Below are 24,870 nucleotides of genomic sequence, written 5' to 3' on the forward strand. Positions count from 1 at the left end.
AGTGGAGGTTAGTGCTGACCACTGATTACGTTTTACAGATCTTGCTGTTATTTTTCCAGATAACCACTTCTATTATGTTCTGGCACTTGCCAGCTTTTACCAGTATGTGGCATGGGTAGGAATTGTTTGAATAAATCAAAAAAAACTACCTGGGATCTGAAACAAACACAAACCAAAATTGCTGGAGACTCAGCAGAGCTGGCAGCATCTGTGAAGAGAAAGCAGAGTTAACGTTTCGGGTCCAGTTAGAATTTTCAGACCATCCAGCAATTTCTGTTTTAGGATTGTTTTGAGGTAGCTCACCGCCACCAATTCTCCTTTGGTCTTTATTTTGTCTTGGGCCTATCTAGTGTTTAATAACAGAATACACCACCAAGGAGTATATACTGAAGAGGCACTGTTCCTGGATAGCAAGAAGGTTTATTGCATGATAGCAATAAGTACAACCGTATTTGATCAAGCATCATCACTAGAATATTAGAGAGTTAGCACAGATATGTCTACTCCTTCTGAAAGATGGATTTGAACTTCTCCTCTTGTCCACAGATTGTGGTTTACATACATTTCTCAATGTAACATGAACATTAACCCTTTTACATCATAGCCTTATGCAACTGTCATGTTTTGCATTAGTCTCTTCAATAGATTTTGTACAGTTATCAGCCACACTAGCATCCTTCAGTAAAGTTTATAATCTGTGTGACAAGAAAGGGGAGTAAGCCATCTGTGTAAATTTAAGATTTTTTCCTTTTTCTCTTTCACATTATCACCTGGTGCCATTAACACTTCGTGAACATTTTGATTTTGTTAAAGGATGCAGTATTGACTTGATTGGTAAACTGCAGATACTCTAACTTTCCAAAAGACAATTACTTTGTCATTCTCCATGTCCCACTGCCTCTCAAAAGCAGCCAATGTAATTAAAGACCCCTCCCAACCTGGTGATACTCTTTTCCACCCTCTTCCATTGGGCTGAAGATACAAAAGTTTGAAAACACATACCAACAGGTTCAAGAACAATTTCTTCCCCACTGTTATCAGACTTATAAACTGACTTCTCATATGTTAAAGTTTATCTTTCTCTGCACCTTCTCTGTAGAGAACATTATATCTGCATTCTGTTCAATTATCCTGATGTACTTATGTAAGGTATAATTGTTTGCTTGGCATATAAAACAATGCTTTCCATTATATCTCGGTACATGTGACAATAATAAATTAAATCAAATGTCCCCCATCAGAATGAGCCTTTTGTAGATGGCTCACTCAGCAATAATATCATGAATTACATCAGCTGTTTTGCATAAAATTGCCGCCACTCTTTGTGATCTTCATATTGTTGTCATCCCTGAATCTGAAATAACTAGATCTTGCATATTTGCTGATTGTTTTCCAAAAGTAAACTTTTTATTTACAAAATTGAAAGTACATTACATGACTATTCAAATAATATAGAAAATGCAAATCCAACCAGGTTACACATTGTCTGAATGGTTAGCACTGCTGCCTCAGACATCTCAAGCCCAGCCTTGGGTGACTGTGTGGAGTTTGTACATTCTCCCTGTGTCTGTGGGTTTCTGCTGGGTGCTCTGGTTTCCTCCCATGGTACAAAGATGTGCACGTTAGGTGAACTGTTATGCTAAAATAATCTATAGTGTCCAGGGCTGTCAGGCTGTCAGCATAGTAATTGTAGGGTCATGGAAATAGGGTGGGATACAATTTGGAGAGTTGGTGTAGACTCGATAGGCTGAAATGACCTCTTTCCGCAAGATTCTGTGAATTCTAATTTGTATTTACTCAATATGTTTACTAATACTATTATTATTCATTATATTTCAAAGATATAGCCTAAGGGGTGTTTTACCAATTTTCCAGCCTTTGTGTAGTATGACTGAAAGGCCTTGACTGGTAGCTTTATCCCATTGCACATCTGCAGCAATTGCCTCAAACTATAGTGCACCCCTCCGCATGTACTCCTGGAATGTTCCATCCACAACACTAGGTCAAGGCCAACTCTGTACTGGAAGACTGGCAGGTTTCAGGCAAACCAAAGGGTGTCTTATGCAAAACTGATGGTTCTCCGGCAATACTTGAGGTTTATCTCAGTGTGAGTCCCAGGGAACCTACTGCAAGTTCCAGACCTCCTCTGAGAATTAATTTCATACATGTTGTAAAGCACAGTCACTTCTATAATTGCCACTTATGCAGTTTTTCCTTCAGCCTCTGCTTTACACAGAAACATATGTTGAACTGGCTCTAAGAGCATATGCTTCTGTTATAAATGTTATCAACAGCTGCTGTAACTTCAGTATGTCTGGGAAACTTCAATTTGCTGAAGAATGCTTTTAAAATGAGGCTTTAAAAGGATCCATCTTGCATTGATTAAGACAGTGATATTTTTAAGAATAAACTTTGGTACCGTAGTAAGGATATCAGTGGACATTGAGCACTTTTATGTTTACCTCATAGTGGGAGGTAAGGAGCAGAATAACAGAGAGCAAGTTCTCATACTTGTTATTTCACTTATGCTTAGATTTAAATAAACTTCAGAATAGTAAGATTGAAACTCGTCTACTACTGTACTTGTCCTCAATTGAATTGAATTTATTGTCATGTGTACCGCGGAACAAGAAAAAGCTTTGCCTTGTGAGCAATACAGGCAGGTCACATAGTTAAGTAACGTAAGTAAGTAAATAATAGGTAAACAGCAGCAAAAACAAAAACACAGATACAGGCGAATGTTAAGGGTTTGTGAGTCCATTCAGTATTCTAACAACAGTAGAGAAGAAACTCTTATGAAACCAGCTGGTGCGTGTTCAGGCTTCTGTACCTTCTCCCCGATGGCAGAGGCTGGAGAAAAACATTGCCAGGGTGGGATGGATCTTTGAGAATGCTGGCAGCCTTTCCTTGACAGTGGGCCTGGTAGATGAATTCTATAGGTGGGAGGTTGGCCTTTGTGATTGTCCGGACCAAGTTCACCACTCTCTGTAACCGTCTCCGATCTTGAATGGTACAATTGCCATACCAGGTAGTGATACATCCAGACTGAATGCTCTTGATGGTATACCTAAAAAGTTGGCAAGGTTATTCACCGTCATGCCAAATTTCCTCAGCTGCCTGAGGAAAAAGAGATGTTATTGGGTCTTTGTGTCCACATGAACAGTCCAAGAAAGCTTGTTGTTGATGACCACTCCCAGGAGCTTGACACTCTCCACTCGTTCCATCTCTGTGCTGCTAATGTATAGGAGGGCATGAGTAACATCCTGCTGAAAGTCAATAATGAGTTCCTTGGTTTTGCTGTCTGAAGTGTATTTGGCATTCTCAAAGCTGCTTTTAGAAGGTGTTGGTTCATAGCACAAAATTGTATAATCTGTAGTTTTAGTGAGACCACAGGATGGTTGGTGCAGAACATGCTACATTGCTGATTCAGAGCAGTTTTTCTGAAGTTGCTGTTGAGGAAAGTTGTTCGTGGTAAAGACTGAGCATTACAATACTCTGGAAGGAATCTACAGTCGAGGAAAATATTATGGCAGCAAATACAGCTTTATTAAGCCAGTGTGTGATAAATATTTGACAAAAGAACATAGTCATTTGGTTTTTAGGTCACTTATAATCTGAAGAGCCATTGAAGCAAAAGGGCATAGTGCATGAAAAATAATTTTTGAGGGGCAATTCTCAATTCATGGTGATAGGTTTGGTTTTCTTGTTTTGTTTTCAAAATTCTTGTTCGGAGATTTTAAAGAAAGACCATGGTGGGGAACATGCACAGACACACACACACCAGTATTGACTACCTAGCAATGTCATAGTGACTTTCCTTCAATTAATCTCCAAGGCTGAGAAGAATGTCAATCCATTAGAAAACTGGGATTCATTTCAAGTCAGGCATTAGTTGATCTTTATCTTTTGTGCTGAATATGCATTTCTGCAGAAATCATGTTTATAAGGTACTCTCCTGGATAGTGAAGTGGAATGTTGCATTATGGACCTTTTTGATTTTAATCAACCATGGGACGTGGGTGTCATTGGCTAAATGAGCTTGGATTGCATAGAAGGCAATTAGGAGTTCACATTGCTGTGAATTTGGTGTCATAGATCAAATCAGATGAGGATGGCAGTTTTCCTTCCCTAAAGGACATACAGTTTTTTATGACAACTGACGTTGGTCACATGTGGTCATCGGGCTAACTTCCAGATATTTATTGAAATCGAATTGCACGAACTGTGATAGTGGGATTTGAGCTTGTGTCCCCAGAACATTAGTCAGTGGTTCAGGATTGCTAGCCCAGTAACCTTACAGCACACCACTGCCCCCATTTTCATAGTTTTAATTTGCAAAATCATAAAACCCTTGGAAAAGCCTGTCATGTTCAAAATGTGCCTCGCTTAATCGTTTAACCGCTAAATATTTGGGATGGGTGATGATGAGAAATAATTGTTGTTGACTTGTCTACTGGTTTCTTCTGAGTTAAAAATCACAACACCAGGTTATAGTCCAACAGATTTATTTGGAAGCACTAGCTTTCGGAGAACTGATCCTTCATCAGGTGGTTGACGGATCACCTGATGAAGGAGCAGCGCTCCGAAAGCTAGTGCTTCCAAAAAAACATGTTGGTCTATAACCTGGTGTGTGGTTTTTAACTTTTTGTACATCCCAGTCCAACACTGGCATCTCCAAATTATGGTTTCTTGAGGTTTATATTATCTGTCAATTGTAGACTTCTTTCTCTTGTCAATTATTTCTTGCAGTTTGTTATTTTTTCCTCTTGTCTTTCCTGCCTTAGAGTCATGAGATGTTTAGCATTGAAACAGACCCTTCGGTCCAACTCGTCCATGTTGACCAGATATCCGAAATAAATCTAGTCCCATTTGCCAGTATTTGGCCCATATAACTCTCTCAACCCTTCCTGTTTATGTTCCCATTCAGATGCCTTTTAAAAGATGTAATTGTGCCAGCCTCCACCACCACCTCTGGCAGTTCATCCCATGCACATACCACCCTCTGCAGGAAGTACTCTTCTCTTCAAATGACTTGTTCTTTTTATTTCTTTCTTCAGCACTAATTAGCGTCAGCATCTCAGCCACATGTTCTCTCTGACCTTTCGGTGACTCATCCAGAGTGTGGTCTCTGCTTTTGTTTGTGTCTTCACAATGTTAGCTCACTGAAAATCTGATTGAAGGTTGCCATTTATCTTAAAGAAGAGTGTCCTACAACATCGATGATATTCTCTTTGTCTGTTTGGGTGGATTTGTCCATCAGACACACTCCCAAATCCTCTGTGATCATTTAAAATAGGAGCAACCACTACTTTGAAAAATAAAGAAGCCATGAATATTGAAGGTCCAGATCTACTAACTAACTTTAAACCACCATGGAAAAGGGTTTTCAGGAGAAGGGAACATTTGAGATAAATTGAAGAAGAAAATTCATCTGAGAATTTGGATACAGCAGTTTTTTTTACAATTATTGATAATACTTTACTGAAACATTGTGATAGAATGCCAACCTCAATCATATTGAAGAAATATACCTCGATAGCAAAAGATGTGGAGGTTGTTCAGTAAATGCTGACTTGCAGGATACTTAAATACCTAACAATATGCAAGTTGCCCTTCATTCTTCCAGGATATATCAGGTTCATCAAAATATGCTGTGTAAGCACATATTCTGACTGCTCTGTTATGATAACTTGTAACATGAATTATTTTTCTCCAGCTCACCTTTGGAGCTTCTTGAAAATCCCCAAACAGTATCTTTATAGTGGGGATGAATAACAAAATCCTCCCAATCAGTTGAACTTTGGGTTTCCCACTCCTTGTTTTAAACTGAGCTAATTCTTCATTTGACAGCATGAAAATCATCATTTAGAACAGATATATTTCAAAATTTACTGTATTTTAATGTTGGCATTTTTGTTCTTTCCTGTTACAGACTTATATCGGAAGTGTAGTGATATCTGTAAACCCCTACAGGCATTTGCCCATCTATACACCAGAGAAGGTAGAAGAATATCGCAACCGAAACTTTTATGAGCTCAGTCCTCACATGTAAGTAAAGTGAAGCTAAATCATCTGCAGCTGACTTGAGTGAAAGGACAGCAAACAAACCTAACTGTTTAACTTGGATGAAAGGAAGAAGAGAGGATGTGAATGTTTTATTCTTATGAGTTATATTAAACCCAGTTTTCCTAGTTTAGTTGTAATTTGTTTAATGTATTGTAAGTGTATGCCAAACTATTCCATCATTGACAAATTCTTCAATTCTCTGCTTGAACCCTGAAAGGCTTCAGTCTAAATATGGCATTTTTTTTTCTCTCTGTATTTGACCCTATCTGTCTCTGCAACATCTGCTAATGCATTTTGTAACATAAACAGGGGAAGAGGATTGCTTTTTGATCATTTGCATTCATATCTACCACGCTGGGACAAGTGGGCCATGGGTGTTCTTCTTTGGCAAGTTGCTGACTAGAACAAATGAGTTTGGTGAGATGTGGATGTAAAATAGATAGAAATAAAATTGATGTTGCCTTTAGATTTTGCAAAATATCTTTCACCTTTAGTTAAAATAGTTCACAATTTCACTTCAGAATATGATTCGTGCTTACCAAAGAGGGACAAGATATTTTACTTCTCTTCCATAATTTTTGTAGGGAAGTATTTAAAAAAAAATACAATCTTAGTTTTTTCAGCATTTTTCTAAAACTTAATGTGGCCTTTAGAAAGGGGTGTATATACATTTATTTACACAAAATAGTAATGGTTATGTTAGATGAACAGAATTTCATTTTCAAGATTCATTTGAAGTTACAAATCATCAAGCAGTTTAAATATTTTTGCCATTTTTAAATCCCTACATCTTTATACACTTAAAATCTGACGACAATCCTCCACATCAAGGTTTGATGTCTACCAAGATACACACTAGCTGTAAACCTCTTCATTGTATTGTCTGCTCATGTGTATTGGCCACTCAGCATTTGCCAACATAAATAATAACTCTTCAGAAACTACTCAGCCTTCAGTGCATTATGACTCAACTTGATTGTGACTTGTACTGCATAATGAGGCTAATGGACAGAAATCAAAATTATTTTTTCTGTTGTGGTCTGTGACTGCTAAGCCCAGTTTTAATGACTCAGAATGACATCTGACAATGAGAATAGATCAGCTATGGCAATTTGGGGTTTCCCTGGAATGTACACTTCACAATCACAATGAGCAACTGATACCAAGTTGAAAGCAGTAAAAGGAAACAAGCGTTCAAAAGAATTGGCAATATACTCGTACTACTTTCAGTTTAAGATTCACGGCTCACAATGTGATGGTCTCTATAGTGGGATGACAAAACGCAGAATCTTGTAACCACTTTTGCAGGACACCACTGATCGGTCCACAAACATGGCTCCCAACTTCCTTTCGCTTGTCAGTCTAATCCTTCATGCTATTCCTATACTGTGACCTCCCAGTGGCCTGCTGCAGTATTCCTATGAAGCTCTATGAGGATGCCAAGGAACAATACATTTTCTATTGGGCATTCTATGGGCTCCCTGATTTGACATTGAGTGCAACAATTTTAGATTGTAACCTCTGTCCCCATTTTGTTTTTGTACACAGATGAGGGTTTTTTTTTTGTTTATTCCTTCACTTGCGCTTGGTGTAAGGGAAAAAGACTGCGATGTAACTGCTCATCTAGATGTATTTTTTTGATTCTTCACTATATCCATCACCACACCCTTGCCTATTTGTAATATGAAACCTTTTGTCATTTAATCTCTCCTACTCTCACACATACTTTCCATTTGTTCTTCCTCTGACCTCCCCACCTTGCTGAGAAGCTGTTGCTCAGTTCTAGTGACGCATAATCAACCTTAGACATTTGCTATTTCTTTCTTTCCATAAATGTGACCATAAGGCAAAGGGCCATTGGACCAATCAAGTCTTTTCCACAATTCAATGAGATCAAAGCTGACTTGATAATCCTCAGGTCGATATCCCTGCGTTTTCTCCATAATCCTTACTGATTAAAAACGTGTCTGTCTCAGGTTGACTACACTTAATGACCCAGCCTCAGCAGCTCTCTGCAGTACAGAATTCCACAGTTACTGTCTGCCCTGTGGAGTACTTTTTTTAGTTTTGGTTTTGGGGCCCAAGCATTACAATGTTTTGCTTTCACACGCAGAAGACTAGTTGATGTGTCTGCCCTGTTATCACTGTGCAGCAACCATACTGGCTTCAGTGGCTCAATTGTTTAAACAAGTTTATCTACAATCCAAAACACCGGTTTGTCTTTTGACACAATTAAAATCGCTAATCTGTTAACTGTCAATAATTCTATCCACACCAGTATGATGGATTGAAGGTCCAGAATGATTCTCATTCTTTATTATTGTAATGTCTGTTTACATTCAAGCTTTCTCCCTTGTAGTATTCATCTTGTTGCTGTCATTTTAAAGTACATTTTTTTTTCTAAATTAACAAGCTTCCCAAGAAACCTCTGAAGCAGTGTTGTGGTCTTTCATTTTCTCGAAATCTAGAAACTTTGTAAATATTTAAAAGGGTGAAAGCAGATTTAGAATTAATCACCTAAAATCTCATGGGATTCCGATCAGCACAATTCTCAGAGAAATAATAGTCTAAAAATGACTGCTTACAACATTTCTCCAGGAGCTCCAAAGATGTTATGGTGGGAGAATGAGACAGCATTGTGAACATTTGAGGCCAATGATTTATTTCTCAACCACTTTTCTTCCAGATTTGTAATAGTGCTTCATCATTTTTGTTTGTCACTCAATTTTCTCCTTCCTCTCTTGTCTTACTGTCCTGCCTGATTTTAGAATGTAAAATAATAAATACATTATAATCTGTTCAGTATTTGAAAAAGAAATAAAAGCTACCTAATTTATAAAATACATTTGGCCTTGCTAATTATATAAAATGGTTTCCGTCACCAGTGGAAACATCCAAGAATGAGGCAGCTGAATAGAGCTGAACCAAGACATAGGATACTGAAAGCTGTTTCTTTATAATTGTAGTAGTATTTCTATTCAAAGATTTTCTAAGCCTTGAGAACGACATTGTGCTAAAAGTGTAAGATTCAAGCCTGGAGCTTCGGATGGCATGTCAGAATAGGACTTCATTTTGTTATGTAATGCTATTGTTACTCTTTATAATGCTGCATTTTCCTGCATGTTTTATGTCAGCTTTCATCTCTGGTTGTTACAGATGACTTGCGTGTTTGAGTTACCTGCTTGCTACTGCAATGAAGTGCCACCAAGGCTGAGCTTAGTCATTGTACCTAATCCCTGTGCAGAGCTAGGGGAAAACATAATTTAAAACCATCACTACCATATGAATCCTAATTTTGTGATATGGTAAAACTTGGGATGTAAGTTTTTACATCTTGAAGGAATAATGGATGTAACAGCCTCTGTTTGGGTAACCTCTCAGTACCATAACCACACGGTTTGAAGGGTAATGGATGTGGGTGCAAAGTATGTTCAAGTCTGTTTGAGATTACATTAATTGTGAGCAACTGCATGCACAGATTACTCAATTTTCTTTAAGTACCGATAACTGGATTGTTATGTCCAGCTTCTTGCATTATAAGATTTGCTTAAATAGAGGTGGCAGGAGTTGATAGGTTATATAAATTGAGGGAGCTTGGGGACCAAAAAAAGACTATTGGGTTTGTCCAATTTTATTCAGTTTTGCACTGAATAATATCCAAGGTGGAATGTTTTGCTGGCTGTAAGGTTGGTGAGCTGGAAAGTTGGAAGAATCTGGCTGAATGGATAATTCAAATATGAGATAAAATATATGCAACCTAAGTGCACATTAAACAGATCAGAATTTGTCGAGAGAGCCAAGAAAAGGAACTTGAATCTGTAGTAGATGACTGTTTTAAATATGAGACAAATAATGAAAATTGAGCTATAACCAACAGAGCACATATCTATATACTCAGGCTTTAAAATGTATTAGTGTAGACAGCTTTCTGATCACAAATATATAATGACTCTGATGCAGAGAATAGCAACAAGCAGAAAGGGGCAGTGGAAAGTTTAGAGTTTTATATAGAGTCGGAGATATACAGCATGGAAACAGACCCTTTGGTTCAACTCGTCCATGCCAATCAGGTATTCTAAATTAAACTAGTTCTATTTGCCAGCATTTGACCCATATCCCTCCATACCCTTCCTATTCATATACCCACCCAAATGCCTTTTAAATTTTGTAATTCTACCAGACTCCATCACTTTTTCTAGCAACTCATTACATCCACGCACCACCCTCTGTGTGAAAGATGTTGCCCCTTAGGTCGCTTTTAAACCTTTCCCCTCTCACCTTTAAACCTTTGTCTCGTTTTGGTCTCCTACACCCTGGGCTATTCACCCTATCCATGATCCTCATAATTTGATAAACCTCTATAAAGTTATCACCCTCCGATGCTACAGGGAAAACAGCCCTAACCTATTCAGCCTCTCCCCGTCGCTCAAACCCTCCAACTCCGGCAACATCTTTGTAAATCTTTTCTGAACCCTTTCAAGTTTTACAACATCCTTCCTAGAACAGGGAGACCAGAATTGCATGATCTGGATCTTTTGACTGTTTTCCAAAAAACCTTTGGAAGAAGAATTATTTTTGTGTTTTTAGAGGCATGGAACATTCACACAAGTTCAACTAAAGTCTCTCTTTCCCCATGATTTTAAATAATCCACTTATCAGACTTGCCTTGGCAATTGAACAATAACTCTCACACTTTGTAGTTGAATGTCTTTGATTTTGTATCTGCCTGTGAGCAAGTAGATATCGAACAGTAAGACAATCTGCATGTTTATAGAGCAACCAACTCCGCTGTGGTTGAGTGAAGCTGAAAAATATGTTGCTGGAAAAGTGCAGCAGGTCAGGCAGCATCCAAGGAGCAGAAAAGCAGGTTGAGGAGAGAGGAGGTGGGAAAATTACAGCGGCTTGATGCTAATGTGATACTGCCCGAAACTGCCTTTCCTGGACATCCGTCGCTGAAGTGGAAAGCCAAGGAAAATAATTAAGACCGGTTATGAGTAATTTTGTGCACAGACTCCCTCTTTCCCAACAAGATAGTAGCGCCACATATGTATTGTCTGCAAACCAGTGGGCGGGAAAAGGTGAGTTAATAGTGAGAACTGCTCAGTAAAACTGGCAATCGTGAAGACTTTGATCAGTTACACTGAAGATTTCCAGCCATTGTCAGGTGAGGCAATGTTAAGGTTCAAAACATTAGGTTGAGGATGTATACGAGTAATTAATGCTCGTAAGGGAATGTGAATTGCCTCAAGGGAGAGGAATGAGTGGAGCTGTGAGGTAGGGTGACCCAACTGTGTAAATGAATACTGGGCAGGTCGGAATGTTGGGGGATGGTACCTGAGAGTCTTCTGCTCCTTTCCTATCACTCTGGTCGTGGCTCCTCTTTGTGCCCTACCACCAGATTGGAAGGAACACATTGAAAATTTCCTTGACTACTTTCAAAGTACGTCAGCATGATTCACGAGGTTGTCCTTTTCCTCTTGTTTTTGGGGAGCTCATCTGTCTGCAATCCCTCATTGAGTCCAGTAGATAAAAGTGAAAGACCTGAGGATGGGCACTTCTCCACATACTGTGGTCTCCTGCCTCTCTCTTGTTTGTGTGGTTCTGGCCTTTTCCAAAACATGCCATCAGGTCTGTTTAAACAAAACTCCTTCCATTGCTGAAATGGCTGTGATAATGAGTAACTGAATGGCTCCACAAATTTGGAGGGCAGATTCACACCTGAAAATGGCCTTATTGTTGCCCTGGAGACTAAGATAGTAAGATTCCACGTTAGTGTCCGATTCAATCCAACAGCCATACTTGGTTGAGACTGACGCGCACACACACACACGCACTCTCGTAACTTGAGGGCAATCTGTATGTACTGGCTTCCCTCCCTCCCCTCCACCCACCCCCACGCTGTTTGAAGTTGTATCATTTAGTGCACTTCATCTTAATGTAACTTTTAACTATTGCCAAAATAACCATTTCAGTCATCATATCTGTAGTTCTATCAAAAGAGAAGAGGCACAGATATTCCTGCATTGTTTACAGGAGCCACCAAAAACGTGCTTTTTTTAAAGGAAATTTAAGATACTCCAGTTTTAAATACTAGCCTGTTGCGCAGGTTTTGATTTAATGAATGCTTGGTTTATTCCACTTTCTCCTGAATGATGGTTTCCATCTGCTTATGGAATCAAGTTGAGCAGTTGCACTGTTAGTTCATTCTGTTTGTTTTGAGTGCATGAAGTGACCTTTGGATTATCATATGTAACACAGCAACTTCCAGGTAATCTCAAATAAGCATCACTACCTTTGTTCGGCTAGTTCAGAGGAATAGGGTTTGGAGGGATATGGGCCGGGTGCTGGCAGGTGGGACAAGATCGGGTTGAGATATCTGGTCGGCATGGACGGGTTGGACCAAAGGGTCTGTTTCCATGCTGTACATCTCGATGACTCTATGACTAAGTACCTTGTTTATGGCATTGATAAGTAACCCATAAAAGGAGTAAACAAAGATGCTTTTCTTGTCACAGTTTGCATAGTTTTAAATTATCAAACAATTAATTAAAAATTCTCATACCAGCGATAATGTGTTTTGAAAGAAGGATTTGCTGTGCAAGCAGTTGGCCTGATATTGTTCTGGTCCTCTCCCAGATCACGGTGGGATGTTATCCAAGAACAAAACTTGGGAACTGCCAAGAAAATATTTTAGAATTCATAAGCTTCTCATAACATGGTTACATAAACAGAAGGCACTTGACAGTGACTATTGCCCAGAGGGACTCCAGTCTTTTCCTGTTAAATGCATTTCAGTGCCTGATGCCAGAACTGCACTGGGAACATTTTTGTGAATGATCAGATCATTTACATTTTTCCTAAGTCCCATTCCCATATATACAATGTCGTTAATTAGTCCTTGATTCATTTCAAATGCAATGATACTTTGCTGATGAATGTCAGGTTGCAGGATATATGTTAAAAGCTGCATCTTTTGACTGGAGAATTTTCTGTTCAAAGTTCTTCCTGATTCAGCATTCACATACGTGCATTTTCAGAAGGAGTTTGAGGATGGTGATAAGGTGAGGGAAGCCATGTCCCTAACTACCTAGCTGTGCCATGCTACGGCCCATAGTGGTGCCCCATTTCTACCCGAAGTTGAGATCGGCTCTCTCAGCAGGCTAAGATTCAGACCTTGATTTCCCCTGGTTTTTGGGACTCTGTTACTCATTAAAAGTTGTCAAGTCATTGGGCCAGTCCTTTAGTAAGTTATGAACAAGTATAGATCTCCACAAGACAGTTTATTTTTTCCAATGAAGGCATGTAGGACAGGACAGATTTGATTCAGCAATTGAGCCAATATAAAGAGTACCAGATGACAAATTTCAAAGAAGAATACATTCTCAAATTGATTTCTGACTTGACACTGGTATGGCCATAAATGCAGACGTAAGGAAAAGCAACACATTGATGTCAGAGCTCAAAACAATGCCGACAGTGAACTTATAAAACCGCCTATTTAACCTTCAAAAACCCCATAATAAGTTTATTTCTGTATTTATTCTGTGTGTTAGCAGAAAAGTATAGTTCCTTAATTGTAACATTTAGCTATATAAAGAAGTAATTTGTTAATTCTGATATAAATGTCTGGCACCAGAGAATGAAGTAGTATTTCATTAATGGGGTCAACCAACACTGATAGCAATGAGATTGCAGCCTTAAGAATCATTCCAAAGTTTTCATCATTTTCATTACTTTAAATCTCTCCCCTTTCCATATTTTCTTCTAATATTCATAATATTGTAATTTATATACTTAATGTATAATCTATGTGATATAGAATATTCTTTAAGATTCTTGTTCACTTCTAAATTTTCCCTTTTTATGAAGTGCTGGGTTGGAGCCATTGAAAGAAACTTAAAAGCAGTTTAGAGGTGGGAATTCTGTAGGAAGTAACTCACCTGTTGACTGGCAATGCCTTTTCATCGTCTATAATGCACAATTCAGGAGTGCGCTGAAATATCATCCATTTACCTGAATGAGTGTAGCTTTAACAACAGTCAAGGAGCTCACTACCAGAGCAAAGCAGCTTGATCACCAGTGCAACGACCTTAACATTCACCCCGCTCCATACCAGTGAACAGTGGCAGCATTGTGTGCCACGTACAAAATGCACTGCAGCAACTTTCCAAGGTTTCTTGAATAGTGTCTTTTTTGTTTTTCATGGGATATGCGTGTTGCTAGCCAGGCCAGCATTATTTGAAAGTTTCTAATTGTGGGTCTAGAGTCCCACCTAAGACAGACCAGGTATAGATGGCAGATTTCCTTCCCTGGCTTATGTGGGACTCCAGATCCATGGTGATGCAGTTGACTCCTAACAGTTGGGAATGGGTAATAAACATTGGCCCACACTGCATGAACAAATAATGAGCACAGGGGCAGGAAATGAAGAAAATAAGAATGACTTACCAACCCCCTCCAATAAACCTAGCACACTGCCTGTCGTAGTGTCCTTTTCTCACCACCTCTATATGTCACTGCCAATCTGTTTTATGGGGTCAGTGCCAATGATGTAAACTGCATCAGAACATGTAGATTAGGCTTAACTTGATTTTATTAAATTTTTTGAAGAAGTATTTTCTGGAAATGTGGAGACAAAAACAAATGGACGGGAGTAGTAGCATTATAAAGGTGTGAAGATGACTGGGTGACAGGAAATGATGTGACCTTGTGGTTGTAATGATGGTGAAGCTGTCCAGGTTTGCCGTTATTACCGTATAAAACTAACCGTAACATCAGATATTGTATCAGCACAGTTAGATTCAGCAATATTGTTGTTAGTGAATTCTTAGTCCTTCACTCATTGTTAAATTTTCTCCAGGTAGACATTTTAGCGATTATTTCGTTTAATGTGGACTTTCACCCTTGCACTAATTTTGTGGTAACAACTCCCAGAAAAAGTTCAATCTTGTTGATTGAGACTTTATTTTAAACAGCATACTAAATCAGAATTACTCCTGAAAAACTTGTCTGGACCTAAAAATATTATTGTCTATTTGTGGAATGTGAATCTCCTCCATTATGATTCCATTAATTTTTGAAAGAATATTTCTTCAAGTTTGTTACTTTGGCTTCTACCTTTTAATCCCAGTTTTTATTCCGTTTTTTTTTGTAACATTTAGTGAATGATTAAGTCTGCCTGGTACTTCCTGCTCTACTGATGAAGGATTCTTCAGAATAAAATTAGTGTAGGGAATGGTGAAATCCACACTAGCAATTAACAGATCTTTAAGTTCACCTTGCTTTTATTTAGCTGCTAACTGTAAAATATGGGTCTTTGGCACTATGTATATAGATGTGTTGTGATTGTATTTCAGGGGCTGTGATGGTGGACTTTGTGCTCATTGTATAAATGATCTGGAACACCACGTCAGTCATAGAGTCATACAGCATCGAAACACACCCTTTGGTCCAACCAATCCACACTGACCGTATTCCCAAACCAAACTAGTCCCACCTGCCTGTGCTTGGCTCATATCCCTACAAACATTTACTATTCATGAATGTATCCATGTGTCTTTTAAACATTGTAACTGTACCTGCATCTCTACTTTCTCTGGCAGTTAATTCCACATATGAATCACTCTTTTTAAAAAAAAAAGTTGCCCCTCATGTCCTTTTTAAATCTTTCTCCTCTCACCTTAAAAATAATGCCCCCTAGTTTTGAACAGCCCCACCTGAGGGAAAAGGCCCTTGTCATTCACCTTACCAATGCCTCTCATGATTTTATAAACATCAGTAAGGTTACCCCCTCAACCTTTTCTGCTCCAGTGGAAAAAGTCCCAGCCCTTCTAGACTATTTTTATATCTCAAACCTTCCATTCCCAGCAATGTCAGTGCCATCGATGAACTGGAATGCCATCAAAATACCAGAAAATATGCGCATGAACACACAAACACATATTTCATAAGATCATCGCTGATCCGATTGTAACCTCAATTCCACATTCCTGTCAATCCCCAATAGTTTCAATCCCTTATTATCAAGAATCTATCCACCTCTGCATTAAAAATAGTCCAGGCATCTGCTTCCATTGCCTTTCGAGGAAGAGACTTCCAAAGGCCCAATTCCCTCAGAGGTATAAAAAAAAAACCTCATCATCTCTGCCTTAAGTCTTTTCTTTGGTCACCACAGTTTTAGTGTCACCCACAAGAGAAAGCATCCTCTCCAATCTACCCTGTTAAGATCGCTCAGCATTTTACATCTTTCAGTCAAGTTACCTCATACTTTTCTAAACTCCAGCAGATACAAGCCTAGCCTGTCCTCTGTCTCCTCGACACATCCTGCCTTTTCTAAAATTAAAATCAAAGTACTGTGGTTGCTGGAAATCTGAAATAGAAAGGGAATGTGCTGGAAAAACTTAAAGTCTGGCAGCATCTGTAGAGGAAATATGAAATCTTTTTTTCCAAATCTGATAGCTTTCAAATAAATAAAACCAACTTTTTGCTTCAGTACTGTGGTTGTCTCTCTGGGTTGGGGTGTACATTTTGATCTGTGCTATCGGTGCATGCAAAAGGGGTGATACTCTTTCAGATACTATCACCAACATAAATGCACAAATAATAGCCTTCTGAGGAGCTTGAGTGCTCATACTGGGCTTTATAGCAGAATGCAAGGATGTGAAGCAACATTAATAACTGTTTTTAAGCAACATGTTTGGACATGCTTTAACACACCTCGGGCAGATGGGACTTGAAGCCAGATCTTCCGGCCCAGAGGTAGGGATATTATCGCTGCACTGGAAGAGCCCTTAAGAAATATTAATGCACTGAATTTGATGATTAACAATTAACAAAGAGATAAGGGAGCAGTTTGAACACTGATTCACTGATGGCTCATTTGAACATTTAATGAGAAGTGGTTTCAATCAATTTAGCAGTGGCAAAAGATGATTTTGCAATTTTGTTAGCCCTGCTGGTTGACTAGCTGCTGACTGTGCCATAGAACAAAGGAAATTTCATCAAAAATCCACAGCTGGCTACTGCTGCTTTTAATGCAGAATTCGCCTACTAAAAGCTGCTTAAAACCAGATGAGTTTCTATTTTTGTCTGTGCCAGTGTTGTTGAAGTCTGGAACAGTTTATTTAACAGTTTATTTTGTCAGCTTCCAGAAACTGACAAAAAAACACATACCATGAAAAGTAGTAATTTGTAAAATATTTGAACCAAAAATCAGTGTATGGTATCAACAAAATATTGTTATTAATTTGGCAGCATCAACTGTGAAGTCTCTGATTTGTCAGTAATCACCAAATTGACTGTATAAGCAGGTTTATATAATACTCAGCCTTATCTTGGGAGAATTAGAGTGCACTGACTGAAAATGCAAGGAAGGAGTTTTTGATTTGAAATATCGAAAGATGCACAGCAAAAACAATGTGGTGCAATCTGTTAAATCTGGTTACTACAAACAATTGCTGAATCTTTTAAATGCTGATTTGACAATTAAGGATGTGAAAACCATATTGTCTCATTGTGCTTTAAGAGTTGGCTTCCTGCTTGTCTTAGTCTGAATCCAATTTTCATGCTTCATGGTCACTTGTCAGTATATGAAGATCATCTGTGGTGAGAACTAGTCTATTTGAAGAGCCTATCTAGAATTATGGACCGAGGTATGAAAAGGGAAAAATTGAAGCTACTTAAGTGTTGAATTTAAGTATTGCGTTTTTTTTAAAAGGAAGGCATTAGCTAATTGGGATTGGTAAACTTAATGTGCAAACTTTGGTTGTGCTTATAGAACCTACAGATTTTGGAGCATATCATAGAACTCTCAGCACACTCCATAGTGTTAGCATTTTTAAAATTCATTTGTTCTTTCAGTGCCTTGCCTAAAATTGCTACTATACATGAAATATTGGCCATCCTGACAAACATTTTTGAATGGGCCTGTATCTGTCAAAATAGACACACTACTTTATATAATGCAGAGACATATAGAGAAGGTAATTCCGAGCTTGGGGGTCAAGGCATGCCCACTAGTGTTAGATTGCAGTATTTAACTTTTATTTAGTCAGATGCCTGAAATCCAATGGAGAAACTTAGCAGCTTTGGCAGCATCTGTAGAGAGAGAAACCTAATTAATATTTTGGTATGACCGTTCTAACCATTGTAAACGTTTTGTTCATGATGTCCATGCCAACACTTAGAATGTCTCATATCCCTGCTCTGTCCCCATTTACCAGCAATTTTTTTCTTTATCTTCAAAGCAAAGTGTTTCTTGGTCAATTTATGCTACTACATCATTAGCTTATTAATGGGTTTGCGAATTAGCAGATATTTTCTTCACAGAAGAACTTCAAGTGATTGACTTGAATTTTCTTGTTAAGAGCCATACAGTTACAGCCTGATTTGTGAAATAACTCAACAGAGTCAGGCATCCTGTCACCAAGTCACCCATTATTTACACATGACCCAGGACACTGACCCAGCTAGCCTAGAACTGGCACCTAGAGTGAGCAGAACTCCTGACACTCCTGTTTATATCTGTCAGCCAGGACTCCCTGATTGGGGTTGTTAACCTGGCCCAGTCAGGGAACTCTTATTCTATGAGATCCACCTCGCCAACATTGTTCCAATCACTACAGTTTGAGCGTGACTTTATTAGTTACACAGGCAGAAGAGGTTAAACAGATGCATTTTAGACACTGTCTTCAGATATAGGACAGCAAATAGTTTTTGCTGCATGTATCTGATCTGGCCCTAAAAAATGGCCTGAGGTTTATGCACTGATGTGTCTGCATGTGTACAGGTCACCAGAGGTCAGATGTCACTCCAAGGTGAATGTTTTGGAACGTGCATGGACACATTGGGACAGGTGCATAAAAAATTTTTTAAGGATGAGCTGAGGCAACATGCATTTGAGACTTTTATTTTTCTCCAGGAAGGAGAAAACATGGGGAACACCTGAGGTAAGGTAATCACTAATAAATCCAGTGTATCCTGGATAGGAGTAGATGGAAGAGGTGGATTCATACTTTGATAGAGCAAGATGTCTATGCAGATAAGTTGGACCGGATCTTTATTTCTGTGCTGGAGTCTCTCACTCCGTATAAGCTAAAATACAGTAAAATTGTCAGGGCATTCTATGCATCATTTAAATAAGAAGCAGTGGGTGTGCGCTGCTCTAATAATACGTGTCCTGAGGCAGAATCAACATTGACCCAAATGCCTGATGTGCATTCACATTATAACTGCACCCCACTAGCAATTACTGATATCACTTCACTCCCGCTGCTGCAATTCATAGAATCATAGAACCCTATACTTTGGAAGCAGGCCATTCAGCCCATTAAGTCCACATTGATTCAGACCCTCTGAAGAGTATCCCACCCCATCCCTGGGACCTAATTCACCCGGCCTGCATATCCGTGTACACTACGGGCAGTTTACCATGGCCAATCCACCTAATGTGCACGTTTTTGGACTGGTAGGAAACTGGAACGTCTAGAAGAAACCCATGCAGACACAGGGGGAATCTGCAAACACCACACGGACTATTGTTTGAGGGTGGAATCGAATCCAGGTCCCTGGTGCTGTGAGGCAGCAGTGTTAACCATTGGGCTACCATGGCGTCCTGGAAATACGGCCTGAAATCTGCTAAGTGCATAGAGAATGGAGAATTCTTGAAGGGACAAGTCTGCAATTGCTAGCTGTAGAAATGTTTTTAATATTGCTAACCTTTTGGCCGTCTCCAGGGTTGGTGTTCCTCTGTCCTGTTCTCAAACAGTACTTGAAACCAAGAGGAAGTTAGGTATAATTCCAGTGTTTGCATTTTTCTCCTGAACTTCCTCCTTATCTATTTTTTCTGGTGCCTGTACCAGCAGAGGAGAAAAGAAATGTAAATCTCATGCAAATCTGTGGATTTATAGTACAATTTCCTCTGATAGCATCAGTTCAGAAGCAAACTTGCCACTATTGCTTCCCGAATTAGTGTTTATGGGTGAGTTCTGGAGGTGGGAAGGCATTTAATTAAGTGGGTTTCTGATCTACCAGACCTGTCCTCATTCAGCACATACAGCAGGAAAAACTGTGCAGCCTGCTTGTTAGCTCTGACAGGCTGGTTTGGGGCAAATCCAGGGAGGTAGGTGGCTCGGGACCAGTGCCTCCTGAAGAAATTTAGAAGTCTTGAAGGAGGTGTTGTCTGCTGAGACCATCCCTGCGAAACCGCTCCTGATGTGACTGGATCTCCCAGAATCAGTCACATTGTCAGCAGCCACTGCCTCCCTTGTGGCATCATTGAGCTGCAGAAGCTGCCAACTTCTGATTGGACAGCAATTCTTGGTCGGTGAGACTTCCATCTTGGCTCTGGTGCAGGTCGACTGCTAGCCTCACTGCTGCTCTGTTGGGGTCATAGTTCACCTGGCCTCCTTGCAAAAGAGGTAGTGCAGGTCCTATTGTGGTAGGTTGCAGGGACACTAACACTGCACAGAGAGCTGCATCTTCCCAGCTACTGTCACCAGAAGTGCTCAGTTAAAAATTCTGACCCACAACCTGCAATGAAGTTATGCTTGCCTCATATCTTTGAGGTATGAAATGATTTTCCTCTGAATTGCTCTTTAAAGCAACTCCAACAAAACCTGCCGTTTGCCCCCTTGTTGGTAATGGGAGCCATTGGGAATTACCACTGACATCATGCTTCCTGTGATATAGTAACCTGGAGTCCCAAGCCATATTACCCCTGTTCAGCAATGGGAGAAAGCAGAAGTGTCCTCAAAGCTTTGTAGCATGGTGCTTCTCTTGTGGTGTGAATGCACCCAAGTAATTGAATCTATTCTCTGGATCACAGAGATAGCACTTTATTTAGTGGAATGTTTAGAAACAATGGAAAATTGAATCTTCTGTTCACGTTTGGTGTCCTTTTTTTAAAAAAAAAATCATCAAGCAGTCACAATTGAGTTTGAATATCCTTCTGGTAATTTTCCATGATGAAACATCGATCAATTTTTTGAATATTTTTGAAGTCAATGTGCAGATAACACAATCAGAAATGCTGGTTTGAAATAGTTGATAAGGTGATGAGATTACAGTGTTCTCTGTACTGAACCACCTTTTTGGATAATGACTGCATCTTAATACTATTTATTGTTTGCAATCAGTTCAGTTAAATTTATCAAATCGGTATTTAGAATGATGTCACCAATACATTGTTCAAAATTTAAAAATTGAATATAATGGAAGGAAATTAATCATCCCTTTGTTAAAATCTGAATTCTTCACCTTCCCACAGTTACTTTGGCAGAGTTTTCAGCCTGGAGAAAGGTTGAAAATGAAGTTTAATGTAAGAGGGTGACAGGGCATGTCTGTTGGTGTTGCATTTATATTTCACTAAGACTTGCCTACAATGATGATGAAGCTATTACAGATTGGAACTAAAAGGAAAGATCCCTGTTAATAAATGTTTATTGCATCTTGGTTGGCTAAAATCAATGTTGGGAGTACATGGTGAAGCCTTTGATTGAAAGGAAGTGCCTGAAAAACTCAGGGAATGACGCCTTCCAATCATCGCCTAACCTTGCTACTGTTATAGACATCTGAAATTGTTCAAAATGTTCCTGAAAATTCATGATAGATTTATATGTGAGTGGCTGAGTGTTTGCGTGTGAGGTGTTAAATATGAAGAAAAGTTTTCCCTGATAACTTTGACAATTGCTTAGGAATTTGCTTTGATATTTGCTTGGGAAAACTATTCCTTGTCATTCAATCAATGAGGAGATTGATCTTTCAGCAAAAACATAATGTCCTCCAAGTGGGCTCTAATTCTCTGTTGTCCTTTTTATACAGAATTGTGTTCATCCCATGAGCTTAATGGTTTGGAAGGAACTTTAACTCCCCACTGAAGAATGACTGCTCAGTAGTTTCACATTTTAGTGATGTTCCTTGGAACGGGAACATCTGGCTTCTGGTATATGTCTTCTGGGATTTACAGAGAATTGAATATTGGGCTTAAATTTTCCTTGTGTAAACAGTTATGTTGAGATTTATGTGCAAATGTTGTGTGAGATACTGTGCAGCCTTGTATGTTTACTGTTACAATGGCTGGTGGTGAATTGATTGAAACATGCCTATATATGTTTTGAACACAGTAAAAATTCTTTATGGGCTTGTACTTTCCATCTCCCCCCTCCTCCGCCGCCGCCTCCTCCTCCTCCTCCTGGGCCCAGCATCAAATACAATTTTCTAGTTGACAGGAAGGGGAAGCAGGCTGGCCTTGGCCCTTTTGGTAATGAGCTGAGTCACTAAGGGGCATAGCATGTAGGCCTGAGCAATTCCTGCAAAACTTTGTCTTTTAATCTTGCTTCTGTCTCACTGCAGTCAAATGCCAAACCCTTTAGGAATTTCCCAAGACCATGTGGCTCAAATCAAGAGCTCAACATGTAGGATGTCTTAAATTGAGATTCTGCGTCCTACCACTCCTCAGTTCAGTGTGTTGGAGTACAAACCCCTTATTGCCTAATAAGGCCATTCAAAATGTTTTTAACATCCTGAGGATTTAAGTATGAAATATAGTCATGCTGTCAACTATTTGAGCAATTAATGACTTCCCTTCTCTACCCCACTCCCCCACCCTGCCATCTCAATGCATAGCATTTAGCTTTAGGATTGGATGGAATGTTCAGTGTTCTCTTTGCTACAGCTGAATTTGCAATTGCTTTACAAAAGCAGCCTTTGTTCAGCATGAGCCCTGTTTAAAATTGGAGAGGCCCTGATCTGTCCATCCACAAAAGTTTAACATAATGTTTAGAAAGCTGCAGAAATTTCTAAAAAAGTTCTCTCATCATATAATTCTGTACTTCTGAGAGGTTCCAATGAAGGGTTCCAATGAGGTCTTCCATTTTTCCCTGCCTGCTCACAGGATTTCATCTCTCTATTAGGTACAATGCGACCACAGTAAAATCACAATCTCTGTTCCCCCCCCCCCCCCCCCCCCCCCCCCCCCCCCAATTACAACTAATGTCACTGTTCAGCAATTTTAGTTAAATGTGCATAGGAATCCTTGTGGGGACCCTGAATTTTAGAAAGTGCATTATTATAATTGTCAACCTGATTGTTTTACCGTATGATAATAGAGCTTTGAAACATAGGTGGCTATTTGGCCCACTGTGTCTGTGCAGGTTCTTTTAATGATTTACTCAAAAAGTTACATTTCCTTGTTTGTTGCTTATAGCTCTGCAGTCACATTCTGTTAAAGTATATACCAAATTATCTTTCACAAACCATCACTGGATCTGTTTCTGTCAGTATGTTTAAGATTATAAATTATCATTACATACTATAAATCTCCCCTCTGCTTCCTTTACAACATAAGCCTGAGCATTTCTTCTTGTCAAATATATATTAATTCCCTTCAGGAAAATAACTGAGGAAATATTTATGACCTTGTTTTTAAAAAAAACTGTTTAAATCTCTTTAGAAATAGAAAAATCTTCAAAAGTTACTTATTGTTTCAAAACCTAATTATTAATGTCCTCGAGCTAAAGTCATACAGCACAGAAACAGACCCTTCAGCCCAATTTGTCCATGCTGACCAGATTTCCTAAACTGAACTAGTCTCATTTGTCTGCATTTGGCTCATTTCTCTCTCAACACTTTCTATTCATACACCTTTCCCAATGTCTTTTCAATTTTGTAATTACCACCTCCAATCACTTCCTTTGGCAGATTGTTCCATATATGCACCACCCTCTATGTGAAAATGTTGCCCCTCAAGTCCCCTTTAAATTTTTTCCCTCTCCCTTTAACCCTATGCCTCTAGTTTTGGACTCCTTTACACTGTAGTATAGACCTTGGTATTCATGTTATCTATGCTCCTCATGATTTTAAAACCTTTTGAGGTCATCCCTCAGCATTCTACGCTCAGGGTAAAAAAAGTACAAGCCTATTCAACCTCTCCTTATAACTCAAACCTGTAGTGTTGGTAAATCCTTGTAAGTCATTTTTGCACCTTTTCCAGTTTAGTAACATGCTTTCTAAAGCAAGGCAACTAGAATTGTACATGGTACTCCATACATGGCCTCACCAATGTTTTGTTAAGTTCTAACATGACGCCCTGGCTTTTGTACTTAATTCTCTGATGAAGGCAATCATGCCGAAAGCCACCATCCTGTCGACCTGTGGCATCACTTTTTCATGGAACTATGTACCTGCACGCCGAGGTGTCTCTGTTTGACAACACTCCCCACCTGCAGCTTCTAAATAGTAAATTGAGATGTGAGAATGAGGCTTAATGATAATGCTATCATTGTTGATTTCTGCTCACCTCTCACCATTGCTTCATTGGTTAGCTTTTGCATACATGCCACCAAATGCTACAAGAGAAAAGGAAGTGTCAGTGGATGGTGTGCAATCATCTTGGGTGACGTGACCATTTTGGCAGTTGCTCAGCCTCTGAGATGTGTCTGTAAGACCCTCAGCAGTGCGATCTGTGTGGAGAGGCTTGAAACTATGAATATTAGGCATGAGCCACAATTGACAGAAATTGTTGTTAGATGAATGTTGGAGATGTGGGATATCTGAGGCAAGTGGTGCAGTTGGTGGAATATGGCACGTGATTGTCTGTACACTGATACGTGTCAGGTCATTAAATTTAGTGAGACATTGCATTCAGGTCCTTAAGACCTGACCACTGCCCTTGACCTTCTGTGCCATCTGGCTCCATTGTGTTTGTAAGGGGCAGTAAATGCTACAATCTCTCATGCATTCAGGCATCCAGTTTAGGCACACAATCACTCAACAGTGGTGGTTTAGTGCTGGTTGCATACAGGCAAA

General features: G+C 39.3%; 1 protein-coding gene across 3 annotated transcripts in view; it reads left to right on the plus strand.

Moving 5' to 3' along the window:
* myo1b (myosin IB) overlaps positions 1 to 24,870 on the plus strand; it is a 275,282-nt gene that overhangs the window by 34,040 nt on the left and 216,372 nt on the right. For all 3 annotated transcript variants that reach the window (XM_043692880.2, XM_043692882.2, XM_043692884.2), the window contains exon 3: positions 5,933 to 6,048. In XM_043692880.2, the coding sequence (XP_043548815.2) occupies positions 5,933 to 6,048 (116 nt within the window). The remainder of the gene's footprint in view (positions 1 to 5,932; positions 6,049 to 24,870) is intronic.

Source organism: Chiloscyllium plagiosum, unplaced genomic scaffold (genome assembly GCF_037043375.1).
Source record: "Chiloscyllium plagiosum isolate Xiang-an unplaced genomic scaffold, Cpla_swu_hap1 HiC_scaffold_7, whole genome shotgun sequence".
Taxonomy (NCBI): domain Eukaryota; kingdom Metazoa; phylum Chordata; class Chondrichthyes; order Orectolobiformes; family Hemiscylliidae; genus Chiloscyllium; species Chiloscyllium plagiosum.